At 45.3% G+C, this 21,000-nt stretch overlaps 1 protein-coding gene across 1 annotated transcript in view; it reads right to left on the bottom strand.

Moving 5' to 3' along the window:
* Positions 1-21,000, bottom strand: part of FBLN5 (fibulin 5) — a 61,425-nt gene that overhangs the window by 3,169 nt on the left and 37,256 nt on the right. Inside the window, exons 6-10 of the mRNA XM_074957144.1 lie at positions 14,175-14,291; positions 12,684-12,803; positions 10,058-10,180; positions 3,402-3,528; positions 971-1,166 (exon numbers count right to left, since the gene is read on the bottom strand). Coding sequence (XP_074813245.1) covers positions 971-1,166; positions 3,402-3,528; positions 10,058-10,180; positions 12,684-12,803; positions 14,175-14,291 — 683 coding nt within the window. The remainder of the gene's footprint in view (positions 1-970; positions 1,167-3,401; positions 3,529-10,057; positions 10,181-12,683; positions 12,804-14,174; positions 14,292-21,000) is intronic.

Raw genomic sequence — 21,000 nt, forward strand, 5'->3', positions numbered from 1 at the left:
ACTTTGCAACAGCAAAATGCTGCTAACAGGATGGAAATGATTATCTCTGGAACTGCCTGGAACCTTAAGACAAAGCTGATGCCATTTTAAAGTTCGGAATCCGACGCTACCATGAAGAATGTGAATTGGGAAATGCCAGAATCTGTTCTAATATTATTTCCTATGATGTGCTGAAAGTGTTATTACATGTATTCCAATGAATGGCACTTGTTTGATTATCAGGGACAGATTCTGCTTGTGGTTACTACCCAAGCTTCTGAGTCCCACCAAGCATGATGCTCCTTGTTCTAAGAATGTCAGCTGTCCAATACTTATCCAATGGAAAGGGAGGGGTGGGGGAGAGAGAGAGAGGTCAGCTACAAATTTTGTGGGAAATTTGTACTTTTTATTGAAAATCCAAAACCCTGCAAACTGAATTTTTTTCAGTTTTTAGCCAAAAACGTTTGTGTTTTGACTGAACATTTTGAGTTTTGGATTTTCAGTTTTCTGATGAAAAAATCGAGAAGTCTTGAAGAAAACAGACACTCTCTGCAAAAACTTTCTTTTAATAGAAAACTCAGTTTTTCAGTTAAAAAAAGAAACTGACAACATTTTAAACCAGCCTCCCTCCTCAGCTATTTCAAGATGTGAGATCACAGATCTCACTGCGCCCTATTGCCATGTATGGAATAGCACAAGTGGGGCATGCTGGGCCAGTCTGGTGAATTTCCTACACTGCCATTATCGAGTATCTTTCCCTAGGATACGTCACCTTTCTGCAGAACCAGCATCCACAGCCTTTCTGGGTTTGAGCAGCCCGCTGTGATTATGGACCAGTACATTACACTGCATGGCTATGGATGTAGTATGACAGACACACATCTGCCCCTATGAGAGATCTTGCGCTGAAATTTTAAATAGTATACATTAAAAACATAGTACAGCTGTCAAACTATAAGATACTGGTAGGACTCTATACAGACTTACTCACCCGCATGTAGAATTCTCTGCCCTCGTTCCCTGATTTGATTTGGAAGATGTAATAGGCACCAGGGTAGCGAGTTGTTGCTTGCATTTGGAAGATGTCAGAAGGCACGGACCGTCCTGACACCACATCCATGTCTCTATATAGAATGGTGAATGGTTGATCTCTGCAACCGGGGTTTTCAGCTGGACACATGCAGCGACTAATGTGGACAGAATTATCATCAGTGTTGAGCAAATTCTGCAACATCTAATTCACTACATGTTGCTATGAAAGCAAAAAATAATGGAGTACAAAACTTAACTAGCTTAAAGAAGCAATGCAATTTTCATTTCCTTTGCTTGCATTCAGAGCTCCACCCCCATCCTGCCTATATCTCTGCCTTCATCTTCCTCCTGCTCTCCGGGCTCTGCCAAAGCTGCTCTTCATACTGCAACTTTTGTCTCCTTTGATCGCTCAAAAATTTGGACTTTCTTTTCTGGCAGCTCTGCAGCTATGGCCTCCCATTGCACGATTGTCCTGGTAGGAATTTAGCCTATAAACTCTTCAGGGTAGGGACCTGTTAATTATTGGCCCAGCTCATGGTGCAGAACTATGAACATCAGTTTTCAGAGTAGCAGCCATGTTAGTAGTCTGTATTCGCAAAAAGAAAAGGAGCACTTGTGGCACCTTAGAGACTAACAAATTTATTTGAGCATGAGCTGTAGCTCACGAAAGCTTATGCTCAAATAAATTTGTTAGTCTCTAAGGTGCCTCAAGTACTCCTTTTCTTTTCATGAACATCAGTGGCACTATATAAATAATTACATTACTTTTTTTTGACAGGCTGTGTGTCCAACACCTTTTGAGTAGAGGCCATAGATTAAATACAGTCAAAGAATAAATCTAAAGACTGGCCAGAGCCACAAAGCCCAATTCTTCCTAAGCCTGAGTCTGGAGTTTTGGTTCAGGCACAGCTCTAGTTAAATCAGACAGTCCACAATGATGATCTAAATAGCCCCCTCTCTTTACTAGACACACCAATCGTAATCCATGAACACCCCATGGATGGTCCAAACTTGAGCAAACTCTTGCACTGACGGCCAATAAAGGTAAATTTTGTTATCAATGTTATGTTCTAATGGTCCCTGCTGGCCTGAAACTCTGTGAACATTAAAAGATCCAGCAACTTGCTTTCCTTTGATCACACTTAATCCCATTGTTCAGGCTGATGACATTACCCTAACTGCTTCCTAGAATCTCTCATGTTCCCTCTATTGAAGTAATGCTAATTTCCTTGACAGTACTTCTAAAGTAAACTCAGAGTCTGCATATAGATTTTAGAGCACTTTAAAATACGGCTCTTAAAACCAGAATTTTGACCTTGGGGCAAAACTTCCAAAAGCAACCCCTGCAGAATGCAGGCAGAGAACAAGAAACTTGTACAAGCCACATTTGCTGAAAGTGCTCAGATTCTCAATGCATCGGTGTTGCGCAGGTTGTGACCGGAGTATGTCACCTTGAGCCACCCAGTTACTATAACTGGTGATAATAGATTGGCTGGCAACCCTTTGGATGTTAACAGAGCCCTAGTCTTGTTGCACGTCTTTTGTTCTCTTTGGCTTCAGCTACTGACATACCATCTGGAGATTTAAGCTTAATATTGAGTAACTTCCCAAGGGGGCAGCAGGTGCCATACGCCAATTGAAATAAATCCCAAGTGACTGAGATAAAACTGGGGAGAATTTCAGCCATAATTTGACTCCCAAGCGTGTGCAAAAAAAGTTAGAAGAACCATGTGATTTTGTAAGATGCTGGGGATTTTTAGCAGGGGGATTGTATCTTGGGAACACCGGGCTCAAAGGACCCCACATGTGGACCACTAACAGTACCTAGGACCCCCAGGAGGCAAAGCAAATTTCAAGACAATGTCAGTCAGCAGGTGGATTTTACAACTCTTAGATGAGTCATCTTTTAAACAGTAAGGGACTCAATCTTAACTCTAGCAGAGCTGCCACTCCTCTCTAGTTCAGTGTGTTATGCTTTCAAAGCAGTGTACAAACATTAACTAGTGAATCCTCACAAACCCCAGGATTAGGTAGGTAAGGAAGTACTATTATTAACAAATAGATTAGGTTTGATCAAGTATGATTAAAGGAAGGTGGCAATGGAGTAACTAACTTTCTTTTCTTGCATTACAACCATTATGGTCTTCTCTGCTGCACTCATTTTGGTGAGGGATTTTCCAGCTTAACTTCCCACACAACTGAATCTCCTGCCACCTGATGACTTGGCAGGTAATTGCAATTTATCATTTTTATAAAGCTTGCTAATAGTAAATGCAACCCTAATGTCTGTATAGCACTTTAGATGTACTTTGCTGTCATGTTGCAGAAGTGCAATTTATTTGCCTCAAGCAGATTTACTGCCCTTCCACTTCTATGGGTCTGTTACTCACTTGTCATTGATCTGGATATAAGGATCCTCACACTTTACTGGGTCTAGACATTTGTATCCTCCTTGGATATTGAAACAGGTTTGCTGCGTAGTACAAGTGAAGTTTCTAGTCTCACATTCATTGATATCTGAAACACAAAAATGAGAGGAAGGATAATACAAGGAAAACTCTACAAGATGCCACCCTTGTAAAGTGTGGCCTAGTGGTTGGAGCAATGAACTGGGACTCAGGAGACCTGGCTTTGCCACTGACTTCCTGGATGACCTTGGGCAAGTCACATCCCCCCTCTGTGCCTCAATTTCCCGCATCTGTAAAATGGGGGCTATGACACTGACCTCCTTTATAAAGTACTTCGAGATCTATGGATGAAAACAGCTATATAATAGCTAGATTTCATTTATTATTTGTATTTTATTATAATGAAGCAACCTCCCCTATTAAGAGATTGCATCAAAGTATCACCAAACAAAGTACAACTGTGCTCCATCTGTATTAGAAGGCTACGTCTGATAAGTAAGGATGGATTACTAACCTTGTAGTAACTTGAGCTCTTGTGATGTGTTGTCCCTATGGGTAGTGCTATTTAGATTGTGCATAGGCCCAGGACCAGAGATTTTTCACTGGGCCATGTGTGCATCCTTGTGTGCAGCATAAGGGACGCTGCCAGATCACGGCCATCTTAGTTCCCTCTCCACCATCAGTGCCCAGTAGGGGGAGACCACGCAATGGGGAAGGAGTGTTGGTAGTGCACTGCACAGCTCAAAGCACTCAAGTTACTGCAAGGTAAATAATCCATCCTTCTTCTTCAAGTGGCTGTCCCTATGTGTAATGCACTTCAGATGATTTACAAACAGTGTCCGTTTCAAAGAGGTGTCTGCTTGGAGTCCTATGACACAGCAGATTGCAGAGCTGTCCTGCCAGAAGAGGCAGTAGAAGCAGCTGCTTGCACCAGTGCATATTGTCTAGCAAAGGTGTGAACGGAACTCCAAGTTTCTACTCTGCACATGTCAGCAATAGGAACGTCTCTAAAGAAAGCTACCAATCCTGCCTGAGCTCCAGTTGAGTGAGTTCATATGATGCCCTCAAGGGACATATTGTTCAACTTCCCAGAGTAGGTGCTGGGGGAGAAGCAGGGGAGGGGTGGAAGAGGGGAGGCGGGTGGCGGCCCACGGCCCAGCGCCCCCACTAAGGCTGGGAGTACGTGGCCTGGAACCCCCGCTGGTGCTGAGAGGGGGGAGGATGGGTGGTGGCGTGCGGCCCAGGACCCCTGCTGGTCCTGGAGGAGGAGGATTGGCGGGGCTGGCAGGTTCCCTACCTGGCTCCAACCGGCATGTCCCTGCAGCTCCTAGGGGAAGGGGCACCCAGAGGGGCTCCACACGCTGCTTCTGCCACAAGTGCCAGCTCCTACAGCTCCCATTGGCCGGAAACCACAGCCAATGGGAGCTGCGAGGGCGGCAGCTGCAGGCGCGGGCAGCGCACAGAGCCCCCCTGGACTCTCCGCCTAGGAGCTGCAGGAACATCCTGGTGGGAGCCGGGGAGCCTCCTCCCAGGAAAGCACCGCCGCCATGCACCCCAACTCCCTGCCCCAGCCCCGAGCCCCCTCCCATTCACCCAAACTGCTACTGCAGCCTGAGCCAGCATCAGCTGCTGCATAAGTCACAGAAAGTCATGGAATCCGTCACTTCTGTGACCTCTGAGATAGACACACAGCCTTACACATAAGTACTTGTGGCCATATGACCCAACAGTGATGAGCAGGATTTTTCTGGATGTTCTGGGGATCAAACAGATCTGCTGTATGAGCCTGGTGATGGAGAGGAAATGGTCATCTGGTAAGTATGTTTGTAACAGCATCCAGCCTGACCCTGATAAACTCTGTCGACTGTGAGGGTTCCAGGGTAGACTTCTCCAGGTTCACTCTGAGGTCCAGCCTCTCAAACAGATGTAGAAGCATGGCAGTTGCTTCTCGTGTTTCCCTGTAAGATCATCCCTTCAGGAGCCAGTCATCTAAGTAAGGGTAAACTGTCATTCCTTGCAGATGAAAGTGAGCTGCTACCAATGAAGGTACCTTGGTAAAAACTCTAGGTTTATGAAGATCCCAAAGAGGAGATCCCTGGGAGTGGTGTTGACTGGCCACAAATCTCAGGAATCTCCGTTGTGCTGGATGAATGTCTGTATGAATGCAGGCATCTTTGAGACCAAGGGCCTGAGAACCAGTTGTCTGGATCTAGCACCAGAAAAGGGGATGATAGGATCACCATTCTGAACTTTGGGTGGTGAATGAACTTGTTTGTTCCCTGAGGTCCAGAGTGGGTCTCTATCCCCCAGTCTTCTTGGGAATGTGGAAATACCTTGAGTAGACAATCCCTTTCTCCTTGCTGCTGGAGATATTAGTTCTATTGGCTCCAGTTCAAGGTGCGACTCTACCTCCTGCAGAAGAATGTGCTGGTGCTTTATGAAAAGGAGGACTTGTGGCACCTTAGAGACTAACAAATTTATTTGAGCATAAGCTTTCGTGAGCTACAGCTCACTTCATTGGATGACATGTCCATGTGCTTGTGAGAATGTGCTTGAAAGAGGACAGGGAGGGCCGTCGGGGAGGAAAGAGAACTGAATAATGTATCCCAAGGAGACAACCTCTAGGACCCATCTGTCCATTGTGATTTCTGTCCAGGCAGATAGTGGGAAAGTCAACCTCCAAAGGGAGGGAAAGATCTGAGAGTTTGTGCAGATCTGGAGGGACAGTTAGTGTCTGGCTTTTGCAGGTCCCGTCAAAATACCAGTCTAGATGGTGGAAGATAGTTGACCTTGGGCACCCTTTCTATGTGTCCCCTGCTGCTTGTGTGGTAGTTCATACTCCCACTAGTGATAAAAGGCAGGTGGGGTTGGTCATCTGCACTGTGGCTCACTGGACTTCTTCTTCACTGCACATCTGTAAATACCCAGCAACCAAAGTGTGGCTCTGGGGTCTTTCAACAAACTGAGAGATTCATCTGTCTTAGCACTGAATAGAGTGTCACACTCAAATGGAGGTGTTTCAGCATCATCTGAACTTCCTTTGGGATTCCTGAGAAGGGCATGACGGGTGTCTCATCATGGCAGTAGTGGCCATGAATCTCTCCACCATGTCCGCTGCAACTAAGGTATCTGGAGTGCCAATCTTGTTACCAGCCCTCCTTCATCAAGTAGAGTCTGGAAGTGGTCTCTAATATCTTGAAGAACCAAAAGCTCGTCAGCTTGTCATAAATAGTAAAATCATATTTGACCATCAGAGCTTGGCAGTTTGAGACTTGGAATTGCAGAGAGGCCAAGGAATGAGCCTTTCTGCCAAAGAGGTCAAGCCTCTTCGCTTCTTTCTCATGCAGCATTGACTAAGCCTGTCTCTGTCGACTATGCTCAGTGGCTGTTGAAACTACCAACAATTTGGGAGGCCAGTGAGAAAATAACTACTGTGACCCTTTTGCAGGTACTAAATACCTCTTCTCAGCCTGCTTGGACACTGGTGGGATTGTGGTGGTTGTCTGCCAAAGAGTCCAGGGGGGTTCGAGGATTGCCTCATTAATAGGGAGCACCACTGCTCTGGTCCAATCTATGCAAAATGTCTAGCAGTTTGTGTGGTGCTTCCTGGACCTCTTCCAGGGGGATGTGAAGTAACAGCCATTCTCTTGAGTAAGTCTTGAAAGGCCTTTGTATAATTGGGGTGCATAGGGGAATCTGTAATCACAGCATCATCTGGGGAAGAGGAGGACAAGGTCACAGGCACAAAATCCTCCTTATGATGCTCTTCATCCTCCTGCTGCTGGAGTTGAGGCTCTTGAGCAGGCTAAGGAAGTTCTTCCTCCACCCTGGGATCCCTTATCTCCTTAGGTCCTTTATGTCTTAAGGTGGGTATATTGGATGGTGGTCCCTGAAGAGCCTTGAGACTTAATACCATCACTGCGTGACATTGTAGCCCCTCAGTAATGGACGCTGGGGTGCTGGGTACCAGTGAGTATATGGGGGAGAGGGTATCCTCTAGTACAAGAGTAGTGAGATACTGTGGAGACTCTCAATATTTTATCAGGGCTCAATCCTCTGCAGGAGTCCTGAGGGACATAGTTTAGGACAGGTGCCTGCTGACTTTGTCCTCTTCTGACTTTGAGGATTCTGACCTCAGATCCAGAAAGGGAGGCTCTTCATGTTGCAGGAGGTGGTAGTGATCTGCCTTTACTCGTTGATGGTATCGGAGACAGTCTGCCTCATCCCCAACTTGTTGGTGGGGATTGGAAAGTGGTACCACAGAGAAAGTGGCATCAGTTGAAGTCTTGGTGCCAGGTGTTGAGGTCTGGAAAGGAGAAGTGACTCCAGTTCTAGGAATAGCAGAAGATTTTCTGGAATCAGAAAGCCAGACAGAGTTGATGGGGATGTCTCCACAGCTCAGGCCACTGAATAAGAGGTCACTAAATCCGATGGTACCAGTGAGGGTTTTGGTGCTGAAGAAGCAGTCCCCAGTACTGGAAGGTGCTGCAGTTTTGCCCTTTGAAGAAGTCCCAGTCTGTTCCTTCTTAGTACTGTATGGTCCTGCTCTGAAGTACAAATCTCCCAGTGACTTGTAATGGGGCAGGGATTTCTGCCTCTTCTTAGATTTGAATGTGGAATCTTCCCTCTTGTCCTTATGAACGCACTTGCATCTCCCTTCCCTTCCCTGCTCTCCTGAGCCTCTCTGAGCTGGTGAGGGGTGGAGGTCTTGGAACTGCCCGGGGACCGAAGAAGAGGGGCCAATCCTACCTTCTTCAGGTTGGTATACAGGGGCATTCCCCTCACTTTCATGTACTCCTCAAAGAGGAACTTTTGGAGCTGAAACTCCCTGGACTGCTTTTTCCTACTCAGAAATGACCTGCAGAATACTGGAAGGGACATTGGCTTCCCCCAGGAAGTACAGACAGATAACGCAATAGTCGGTGACCAGGAAGGGCTTGGAGCACATATTGCAATTTTTGAAACCAGAGATTCTTGGCATACTCCCCACAACCATTGGGTGGGTGGGTGGGTGTGGGTGTGTATACAGCAATGACTTCCCACCATTGGAAAGGGTTTCCAAAAATAGGGAACCAGACCCCTAAATCTATTGCTTAACTATACTATAAAACTATGAAAATTCTCACAACTTTGAAAACTATTTACAGAGAGAATCTGAAGAATTCAGCACGAACACTGAGGCTCCCTCCTAGCCCACGTGCAGTAAAAAGGAACTTAAAGGTAACAAACTAAGAGATAAGAGGGTGGCTCTCTAGCAGCCCCTCTCATCTCTTTGGGATGGCACACAAGGAGAGTGGGGAGGCATACGTAGACCACACAGCCACTGCTAAAGACAGTTCCCCAGTCACGGGTACAAAGAGTGTATGCCCAACCCGAAGTGCACTACACAGAGGGAAAATCACTCTAAGGAGAAACATTTTTTCATCCGTCCCTCTTTTAAGCCAGGTTTCATTATATTATTAATAGTTTATTTCTCAGTTTCTGGCAGAGCCCACACAGTGATAGGCACTGCACAAATATAAAGGAGTCATGGCCCCTGCCCCAAAGAGCTTGCAATCTAAAAAGTTAAACAGACAAAGGGGAGGGAAGGGGAGTATAACATGCCCATATACCGATAATGCAAAGTTTTCTGAAAGAATTGTTGGACATACAATGTCCCCATTTGCCCCTCAACCTTGCTCTTCTTAGCCAGCTAATAAATGAAACATTCAGAATACAGGGCACTGATCCAGTGCCGTTCAGTATGGAGTCAGATACACTCTGCTATTGGAAGTGCCATTTGGGGGGAACAAGGGGTTTGGGCATTAAAAATTTAAAACCACACCTTACTCCATGAATGCTGCTACTGAGACGATTAAAAAAATCTCTATATTGATCAACCCCGCATAACATCTCAACCCTGCAGGATTTATTTTTCAGTGAATGTACAGAGGGTGCACATTAAAGAAAGAGCAGACTGCTCCTATGCTCACAGCCAGCTTAAAACTGGCCGAGAAGCCACAGGAAGAAAGCTGTATCGAAAGGGAGAAGTGAGTCAGCAGCTATGGTACAACCACTGCTACAGCTTAATGCAGAACATACAGAACAATAAATGGAGATACAATAAAAAAAAATGCCCCAGGCACACAGTCATGGCAGTCAGTTGATCACTTTCTGATCCTATAGTGCAGGACATACCTATAGATGCAGGGACCAGTGCTCTAGGTTTGAGATTAGCTCTACTCAGTAATATACTTTAATGAGTTAACAGCATTTCAAAAGCTCCAGAGTAAAGTAGGGGCTGTCAGTGGACCCAATCCTCATTTCCCCCATTGGAGTCAGTAGGTGTTTTGCCACTGTCTTCAGTGGGAGAAAAACTGGCCCATTAGGTACCTTTCTGTGCAACCCTTACTCACAATAGTGAGCACTTACTCATGCAAATAACCCCATTTATCTTAATAGGATCACTCATGGGAGTAACCACTCACCAGCATAGCTGCACAAGACACCCCCTAAGAATATTTCCTACCTTTTGCAATGCCAAAATCAGGCAAACATCTCAAGTCTTGATTCTCAGTGAATCAGCTTAATTTTCCTTCCAGAACTATGAGCTATTTACTGTTTGGTTGGGTTTTAGTTCACGGTTGGAATGTTCTTACCTTGGCAGCTTCTGTTATCATCAAGCAGAACATAGCCAGGGGGGCAGGAGCAGTAGTAAGAACCGGGCTCATTCACACATTGGTGCTGGCAAAGGAACTCTGAGAAGCTGCACTCATCCATGTCTGCAGTGGTAGAATGACGTTTAGAATGCTTTGTGTTAAAGGAAAAAGGACTTTCCCCTGAACAGAAGTCCATCCTAACTACAATGCCTGTCACAACAAAAGTTCATAGAGCTATAAGATCATGGTGTTTGCTATTCAGCTCAGTTTAATAAGCCAGATTCAACTTTGATGTAAATCCACTGACTTTACTGAAGTTATACCAGGGTGAATATGGCTCATGGTAGCTAGGAATGAATGTAAATTATTACTTTACTTGAAAAAGGAAAATGATCCAATTTACTATTGTTTACTAAGCCTCACCCATGTCAAGCCAGGCCTACAACTATTAATGAATGATAATGAAACCCACTCTCAGGAGATATACCTGCTCAGTGTGTGTAATCAGTCAGGGTGGCTTACTTGACTGATTGAAATAACCTTCTAGTGTTTCTTACTCTTGTTAGCCCTGCAGAGCCAACACAGCCAAGAGAGAGTTAACCAGATTTTATTCCTTTTTATGCATCATCAAGAGAATTGTTTAAGTTCCAGTCAGTAACTTGTCATGCAGAGTATAGTTTGGCCTGCAGGAGCTTTATTACTGGTGATGATGGAAGGAACTTGACTCTCAGGTCCCCAGATAAAAAAATTTTAAAATTGTTTTAATTTTAAACTGACATCTGTGATCTGGGTCATGACGGACATGGAACTCCAGGGGGCCATTTTTAAATAGCTACTTTTTAGAATAAAGTACCAGGGAAGACCATTCAGCCCCAAGTAGCCCCAAGGCTACTAAGCCATTTTAATTCAGGATCATCTCTACTATGCAACTGAATGTTGCAGATCATGGAAGTCAAGGGGGTGGGGTGGCCTACGATAGGTTTCTCTGTATTTTTAAAAATACAACCTGTTTTGTTAATTCTTCTGGAAGACTATGGCAAAACTGGCATTGCCTTCAGGAGTGCAGTTGGACTTTATCGGTGCAATTTTCTAAAGCTCTTTGCTATGCCAAATTCTGCCGTGTCACCAGATTATTTATGCTCCTTAGGGCCCACTCCTGCATGCCTGGTACATTCAAAGGCTCCTGTTGACTTCAAGGAGGGTTTTTGGTGGGCGAGAAACACAGAGTCAGGCCCATAATGACTTGCTGACAGTTCTCTGTGCAGCTATATAGGGGACCTAGCTCTCCTCCTGTAGGGAGCTGAGTGCCTCACGTCCCATTGATGGCAGCTGAAGGTGAATGCATTCAGCACCTTTTCAGCTCTGGCACTCAGTAGCAGAAGTACACCTCCGCTAAACCTGCATGGACAAGGGGAGGGTTTGGGTGTAGAGCAGAGGCTTTGCAAATAACGGAGTCCGTCTATGTCATCTATTCTGTTTGATACATCGGGGCATCCAACTGAAATGTTACTTCCCAACTTTTTAATTAAGCTTTCTCTACAGGTGAGGTAGCATTGAATGAGAAGCTGGAGAGTAAAAGGATACATTCCTCTTATTTCCTTATTGTCAGAAAACCTGTTTTTAATTGTCCATGTGGTTGGCCATTCACTTACATCTTGCTTCACAGGTAGAACTACATAGGTATGTTTCCATGATCCAGATGTTACAGACCTGACCTAGCTCTAATCTAAGGCACAGAAGGTCTGAATCCCTTTCTTTATAATTAGGCTTGCAAAGAACAATGGCTGAACATACACTGCACGTCATGTTTTTTCTCTCAAACACAGCCCTTTACATCTGTTTAGTGTAAATTAAAAAACAAAGCTTTTCCAGTGAGGTTTTTTCCTTCCAAGAAATATTGGCTGGATTCTCTCATTTAAACAGACTATAGGGACACACACCAAAGAAGTAAGCCTAACTATTCTTTTTCAATTAAGCAAAATAAAGCAACAAAATGAAAATATGAGAGGGGAAAAAAACAATGTTGTCACAATTTTCCAATAATACTGCTACATGGTGGATGGATCACTCCTATCTGATTAAATTCAACAGTGCTCATGAGGATGTTTCTTGTTTCTTTAAATCTGTAGCAGGCAGGTGGGGCTGGAAAATGTTTGGGGAAATTCTGCAGTAAAGCAGGGCAAGACAGATAACGTGCTTAAGTACCTGTTGAATTAAGGTAAGCTATTTAGTACATCAGGGCAAGAGTAGATTTTGGAATAATGCTATTTTATTTATGCCAATAAAGTTCCTTGGTGAGTGTTAGAAGAAAGCAACTCTTTTCTGTGGTTCTTTACCATTGTCACAGAACAGTTCTAAAGCTTAGTCTATTTCTTTAAAACCATTATGAGAAAAAAAGAAACACCACCATTGATTTTTGTGTGGTTTCTTGCTTTTACCCTCCTGTTTAACTGAAAGTAGGAAGAGATGAATTGCTCTACTGGATTGGATAGGTAGATATATCCTACTTCTAACAGTGGACCATACTTGAAACTTCAGAGGAAGGCATATAAAAAAAAATACATTACAAAGAATGATTTAAATACAGTTAACTCCCTCCCCGCACCAAATCACAGAAGATAGTTACCGCTGCAGCTAATTCCATCAGCTTCCAGTTCATAGCCAGGATCACAGCGACAGAGAAAAGAGCCATATGTGTTGACGCAGTTTTGCACACAAGGGTTCTGGGTTGTACATTCATTCACATCTACAGGAAACCAATACTCAGTTTATCAATGACTTTTCCCAAGGCACTGCTTCTAATTAATTACTATTACAATCAAACTTTAGAAAGAACTTAATAGTACAGGCACAGCAGTTTCGTCTGGTTCTCTTGCAAAGGTTTGACTCAGTTTGTATTGTTATTGGTATTTAAGGCTGATGAATTGTAATGAAAATAGTGGTTGGAAACACAGGCCATGCTGTATGTAAAGCAATTGGGAACATCTTCCCTAATGCTGTTGCTGAGGCACTTGATAGCATTGAATATGAGATCAGAGAGTCTGATATTTAACAAGTCTGCCAACTCTTGAACCTACCCCTGCTGAAGGAAGAGGGTCACTTACAACTGAGACTTGGGGAAAAAGCTGCTTGATCTGTCTATGATCAGAAAATAACAAGAAAGACTGGGATAAACTATTTACTGCAGATGCTTCCTTGTTTATCTAGTAATTGTAAGATTCTCCGACTGATTTAATCTGATCAAGACCAGGCCCAAAGCAGCAGGATAAATCTAGAGAATGCTGATGTAATGAGGAAACAATCCTTATAGAATCCTGTGGTTACCATAAAGCAAAGACTTTCCTTTTAGGACACTTGCAACTCCTGGCAAGTCTTTATCCCATTAACACTGGGCCATTCCCTGAGAGCTGCTTTGAAGTATTTTACTGTTCAAGAACAGAAATATAACATTGATCATGAGATCATAGAGGCTCTGATCCGGTAAGGCACTTAAACACACTGGAGAGGAAGAATGGTCCAATAGGGCATTAACCTGGGACTTCGGAGACCTGGATTCAATTTCCTGCTCTGCCACAGACTTCCTACGCAATTTTGGGCAAGTCACTTCATCTCTCTGAGTCTATTCTCCATATGGAAACTGAAGCTAATGGTACTGTCCTACCTCACAGGGGTGTCGTAAGTATAAATATGGTAATGACTAAAAGGTGCTCAGATACTACCGTGATGGGAGTCATATGAGTACCTACAGGAACCTTTACCCTGCAAGCTGAAATTCCAGCATGAGGAGACATACCTGCAGGATCAAGCTAGCATGCTAAAAACAGGGTGCGGTTGTGGCAGGTTGCCCTGAGCATGTGCCTAACAGCTTGGACAGAGATGTACCTGGGACAGCTAGCTGCTCACACCGCAGTGGCTACGCTCTATTTTTAGCACACTAGCTCAGTCAGAGCTAGCACAGCTGTGTCTCCTCCAGCTCAAAGTGTAGCCATACCCTATAACAGACAGTACAACACATGTGAACTCAGCCGGATATTCATTTTCTTAAAGTTACACACACGCTTAAGTGCTCTGCTGGGCTGGGGCCAACACTGCAGTAGTTATTGCCTGTATACAGTACCTTGGCATGATCGTCCATCATCATTAAGGGTAAAACCTGGATTGCATGTACAGGAGTAGGAACCAGGTACATTGGCACACAGCTGCTGACAGTAGCCATAGCGACATTCATCTATGTCTAAAAATAAAAAAAGATGCAAAGTACAGACACGATTGTAGTTGTACTTGTCCTACATAGCATTAGATGAACTCATGTAACCGTAGGACTAAAATCTACTCATAACGAGGGGGGAAGGGATTAGTATACGATATTCTGACTCCAGATCTCGAACAGCCAAAGTCTGAAGCATTCAGATGGAAGGTTGCTCGAGTCCATCTCTCCCCAAGACAACACAGCAATACATTTTGTTCTAAGTAGCTGAAATGTAACTATGGGAGCTGATTGGTTCCATGGTCAGTTGTAAAAGATTCTGCTCAATACTACATTATCAAAAAGCCCAGGTCACACACCATCAGTAGCTACTCTTGAATTGTGTCTATTCGCATATAGCACAAAATATTATACTGTATTTTTGTAAAGGTTAGGTTGTACTCCCGATCACTTACACACACATATCAGGGCTACTCACATAGTAAGGTGAGCAGGATTTGGCCCCAAAAGCTGCTTTTAGTCTTAGACATGGCAATCTTTTTTCATCCTGAAAACTATTTTTATGGGTCTGTTTTCACTGGCTTATGAGGAAACTTTAAAATATAAGAATTCATAGTGTCGCTAAAATAACTTTTTTGTTGTTGAACTGCAGCATTAACAATCGTTGCATTTGACTGTCATGAGCAAAAGACAAGATTGAAAGACACAAGTATAATGTAAATTTGCTCTCTGATGGCACTGGAACCTAATAAAAATAATTATAAAAGTTAGGAAGAGTTTTAATCCTTGCTTCAGAGCAGAAATAAAACACCTGATGAATTGTCTCTTTTGTGGCTATTTATTTTCTTTCGGATCAGCTGCCTTCTAATTTATGGGGTTTGTTTTTTGGCTGTCCTCAAAACTTCATATCCTTCCAACAGTGAGTAAAAGTTTATGACCCTGCTTAGATTTTTCTTTATGGGTGATTCAAATAAGCTCTCAGAGCAAATACTGCATTGATATTCAACTTCTATCTCTAGTGACAGCCCAAGCCTTGTAGTGACAGCAGATGGGAAAGACGATCTTGGAAGACTTCCCTATATGAGTGCTTCCTGTAAACAAGGTTATGGGTGAATAGCTTACTGGAATAGCAACTCATTCTTCTCTCGCTCTCTCTCTCTTTTTTTTTTTTGTTTGAGCTGGAAAGTACTGCTGTGTTTGGAAAAACTATAATTATATAAAAGTCTGTGGTGATCTGGAAAAATAACAACTCAGTTTGATGAAAGCTTAACAGACTTGCACTTGGAGAACCAGACCTGAGCTTCCTCAAAACTGCATCCCTAAGACACTCCGGTGCAATATTAAATGATAACATCCAGCCAGTGAAACACTACGGTATACACAGAAAACCAGTCAAACAAACACTTCCTTGAGTGAGGGGATGATACTTGGCTGAATGTCCAGTGGTGCTGAGAACCTGCAACTTTCATGGAATTCAGTGGAAATTGCAGGTGCTGACCACCTCTGAAAATCAGGCTATATGTTTCCAGCAACTTTTGAAAGCTGCATTTTCTGAATTTGATTTTCTAGGTTGACTCTTGCTCCCCTTACTCACAAGGCTACATCCACTGGGCCTGAGTCTTCTCTCTGCCATACCAGTTCCATGCTGGTGCAACTCCTTTGATGTGAATGGAGTTCCACTGGCATAAGCCAATCAGACTTGTTGTCTTCCATCTATTTACTAGGGTGAGTAAGGAAAGCAGGATTTGCCCTTTATGGTGTCAGGTATATCAGAAGTGTCTCCAGAAGCTCCAACACATGCGAAAATCAGAATACAGATAGTTTCAGTTTTGTCTCTGTCATACACAAATGTACAAATAGCAGTTCATTGTTTGTCATTGATCATGTACTTTTTGGCATAATATAGGCATTCTCTGACGTCTTACTTCAAATTGGTTATGTTCCCGGTTTGGATTTTAAAGAAGAAATTTGGTGTTAAAGACTATTTCATCCAACAGAATATTTGAATAGTTTGAATATTGAGGTGATTTTATATTACCATGAAGAATGGACAACACTGGGTAGCTGCTAGCTAGCTATATCCAGTTTATCAGGTTTAAGTTTTGCGGTTTGTGTGGCAATTTTGTCAAAGAAATGGCTGAGGAAGCTAGGTTAAACACGACAAAAGTAATGGAAATATGTTTAAAAGCATTAAGGGGCATTGATTTTCACCTTTAATAGATTTATTTTCTGTTTTAGTCCAATGCCAAGATGACACACATACTAGTGACAGGTGTGTAATACAAACATCTGCATAGATAGGTTAAGCCCTAATCCTGCAAAGTTTTAGTTGCGTTCTCAACTTTAAGCATGTCAGTACTTCTGTTCTCCTTAGTGGCACCATTCACAGCACTGAAAATGTAGTACATGCTGTGACAAAGTTCCTGCTCTATCTTGGTGGGTCTTGTGCTTATTGGCGGATTTGCTCGCCTCAGAGCTTCACGCCAACCCTCAGTTTGGCCGTTTTTGTGAACCCACAGTCCAGGTCGACTCCTCCTGTGTCTGACAAGGAGTTGGGAGGTTTGGGGGGAACCTGGGCCTGCCCTCTACTCCGGATTCCAGCCCAGGGCCCTGTGGAATGCAGCTGTCTAGAGTACCTCCTGGAACAGCTGTGCGACAGCTACAACTCCCCGGGTTACTTCACCATGGCCTCCTCCCAACACCTTCTTTATCCTCACCATAGGACCTTCCTCCTGGTTTCTGATAATGCTTGTACACCTCAGTCCTCCAACAGTCCGCGTTCTCACTCTCAGCTCCTAGCGCCTCTTGCTCAGTGCCAAAATCTTAACAACCAGTTCCCTCCTCACCCCATGAGGGGGTTGTGGCCCACCCCCGCCCCCTTAGACTCCTGCCCCATCTACCCCCCCCTCCCCTGTCCCCTGACTGCCCCCAGAACCGGGCCAGAGGGTCTCATGGGCCACTGTATCATAGAATATCAGGGTTGGAAGGGACCTCAGGAGGTCATCTAGTCCAACCCCCTGCTCAAAGCAGGACCAAACCCCAATTAAATCATCCCAGCCAGGGCTTTGTCAAGCCTGACCTTAAAAACTTCTAAGGAAGGAGATTCTACCACCTCCCTAGGTAACGCATTCCAGTGTTTCACCACCCTCCTAGTGAAAAAGTTTTTCCTAATATCCAACCTAAACCGCCCCCACTGCAACTTGAGACCATTACTCCTTGTCCTGTCCTCTTCTACCACTGAGAATAGTCTAGAACTATCCTCTCTGGAACCACCTCTCAGGTAGTTGAAAGCAGCTATCAAATCCCCCCTCATTCTTTTCTTCCGCAGACTAAACAATCCCAGTTCCCTCAGCCTCTCCTCATAAGTCATGTGTTCCAGACCCCTAATCATTTTTGTTGCCCTTCGCTGGACTCTCTCCAATTTATCCACATCCTTCTTGTAGTGTGGGGCCCAAAACTGGACACAGTACTCCAGATGAGGCCTCACCAATGTCGAATAGAGGGGAACGATCACGTCCCTCGATCTGCTCGCTATGCCCCTACTTATACATCCCAAAATGCCATTGGCCTTCTTGGCAACAAGGGCACACTGCTGACTCATATCCAGCTTCTCGTCCACTGTCACCCCTAGGTCCTTTTCCGCAGAACTGCTGCCTAGCCATTCGGTCCCTAGTCTGTAGCTGTGCATTGGGTTCTTCCGTCCTAAGTGCAGGACCCTGCACTTATCCTTATTGAACCTCATCAGATTTCTTTTGGCCCAATCCTCCAATTTGTCTAGGTCCCTCTGTACCCTATCCCTGCCCTCCAGCGTATCTACCACTGCTCCCAGTTTAGTATCATCCGCAAATTTGCTGAGTGGGTGCCCACCCCATCCCTAAGAGCCAGAGGGACCTGCCGGGGCGAGGTGAGGAGTCCCGGCGGTGCTTACCTGGAGCAGCTCCCGGGAAGCATCCAGCAGGTCCCTCTGGCTCCTAGGGGCGGGGGAGCAGCTGCTCCCCCCACTGATCACATCGAAAGTGGCGCCTTAGGCGCTGACTCCCTGGGTGCTCCAGGGCTGGAGTTCCCACAGGGAAAATTTGGTGGGTGCAGAGCACCCACTGGCAACTCCCCGCCCCGCGCCCGGCCCCAGCTCACCTCACCTCCGCACTGCCTCCTCCCCTGAACGCACCGCCCCGCTCTGCTTCTCCTCCACCCCCTTCCCCAGCTTCCCACGAATCAGCTGTTCGAGGAGGGCTGAGACGCAGGCGGCGGCTTCGTGCTCAGGCCCAGGGAGGCGGAGGTGGAGGCGGAGCGGAGGTGAGCTGGGGTGGGGAGTGGTTCCCCTGCACGGCGCCCCCCCCCCGGGTTACCTGCTGCGGCGCGGGCGGCTCTCCTCATGCCCCCCCGCCCCAGCTCACTTCCGCCTCCCTGGGCCTGAGCGCGAAGCTGCCGCCTGCTTCTCAGCCCTCCCAGGCTTCCCACGCAAACAGCTGAGTCATGGGAAGCCGGGGGGGGGGGCGGTGCGGAGAAGCAGAGCAGGGCGGCGCATTCAGGGGAGGAGGCGGAGTGGAGGTGAGGTGAGCTGGGGCCGGGCGGGGAGCTGCCGGTGGGTGCTGAGCACCCTTTTTTTTCCCCCCGTGGGTGCTACAGCCCCGGAGCACCCACAGAGTCGGCGCCTAAGGTGCCACTTTTGGCCGGTGGTTAAATTTAGAAGCCCTTTTAGAACTAGTTCTCCCTCGCAGGACAACCAGTTCTAAAAGGGCTTCTAAATTTAACAACCGGTTCTAGTGAACCGGTGCGAACCAGCTCCAGCTCATCACTGCTCTTGCTCCCAGCTCCTCACACATGCACCACAAACTGAAGTGAGCTCCTTTTTAAACCCAGGTGCCCTGATTAGCCTGCCTTAATTGATTCTAGCAGCTTCTTGATTGGCTGCAGGTGTTCCAATCAGCCTGTCTGTCTTAATTGTTTCCAGAAGGTTCCTGATTGTTCTGGAACCTACCCTGTTACCTTACCCAGGGAAAAGGGACCTACTTAACCTGGGGCTAATATATCTGCCTTCTATCACTCTCCTGTAGCCATCTGGCCCGACCCTGTCACAATGCTTAAGTCCTTGCAGGATCAGGACCTACAACTGTAAAATCTCCAATACAAGGACTTTGTTTTTGCAGGAACCTTTTTCCTGACTGGCCCCTCTTGGCACCACTGTGTAACTACTGTGCTGGCACTTACTGGCTAAATGTTAAATAGCACCACCACCAACAATTTGATTAGACAGATGTGCTGTTCTTACTAGCAGTGAAGAAATGTACCAACAGAGACTGCCTTCGTAAATTCAATCCAGCCCTCCAAATACATTTAAATGATCTTTTTTTTGTCATGTGCCCACTGGAAATGGATTCTCCAGGGCCTGTGGAAAAGTACAGAAAACTGAGAAGACTCTTTCTGACATTTTTGGAAAAATGCAGAGGAGTTTTTTCAGCACAGCTTTTCTTGTTACACCCCTGCATTGCTTTGTAGTGATCTTCCCCACCCTTACTCACAGTTACCTAAATCAACCATTGAGATGTTACTGTCCTTTAAAATAGCATAAACAGATACTCTTGGGCAACCTCAGCTCAGCAGGGCAGTCACTATGGGTCTCTAATACTTACACCAAGCATCAAAGTGCTTGAATTCTGACTCAGGGCCAAATCCTGGTTCTTGCGCATAGCTCATGTACTTGGGTTGTGCACAGGGGAACTACATGGGGATTGTTACATGACAGGGCATGGTGCAGAACACCCACACAACCCCATGCACAAGACTCCATAATATCACAGATCACTCGCTAGCCCCAACTCCCCACCTCAAGAGGCAGGCTGAGGAGTCACACAGAAAGCATATAGGCTTCCTGAATGGCCTATCTGTGACATCTTCTATCCCAGGAGGCAGAATGACTCAATTTCCACTGAAAATAGGGTTTTCTGTGGCCCTTACTAAACAGAGAATTTAGCACTCTGTCTTCTGTTTCCCAGGTCTCTAGGAGAATAGGAGTTACAGGAACCTGCACTAGAATTAAAGGTGCAGGGGACTTGCTAACTTCATACCACCCCCAGGTGAGTTACACAGCAGCTTTTAGCAGCAGTTAAAAAAGCAGCCATGCAATCCCTCATTCCAATTGCTAGACAGGAGGAGGAGGAGATGAGAAATAAATTCCAAGGAAAATTCCAAGGACAAATTCCAAGGAAAATGAGCCGGGAAATCCCATTCTCCTTCCAGCTGAGGTGGTGTGACACTGAAGTCCCATTTTGGAGAACAGGTGAGCAAACAGCCTGTGCTGAGAGGGGGAAAAAAGCAGGGAGAGTGTGTAACAAGAACATTGAAAACACATTCAGTCATGTCTCTGACTTAGATAACTTGGCCTAAAATTAAAGCCCATGTCAGTGCCTGTGACTACTGATTGAGGGGAGTGGGTGGGGCGTGGGGGAAGTGGTAGAGTTTGCACCTTTGCTGTTGCTGCTGTTTGATAGGGTTTGATTTTTCACATTGCAGGGCATTGCAGACACTGAGAGATTAATTGACTCTCTGCAGCTGACAGAGAGAAGAGCTCTGAATCTGCTGAAACAGCACTGGTTTCAGACTCACGTGTTTGCTTATGTCCAAGATTTTCCGGTGGGTTCACTGCTCTGTTTCTTGATGTTATTATTACTGAGCTCCTGCTCTCTAGTAATGTAAGCGCCTTAGGTCAGGATTGTGACCAGGTGAAAAGGACATA

The sequence above is a fragment of the Natator depressus genome, chromosome 6 (genome assembly GCF_965152275.1).
Source record: "Natator depressus isolate rNatDep1 chromosome 6, rNatDep2.hap1, whole genome shotgun sequence".
Classification (NCBI taxonomy): domain Eukaryota; kingdom Metazoa; phylum Chordata; order Testudines; family Cheloniidae; genus Natator; species Natator depressus.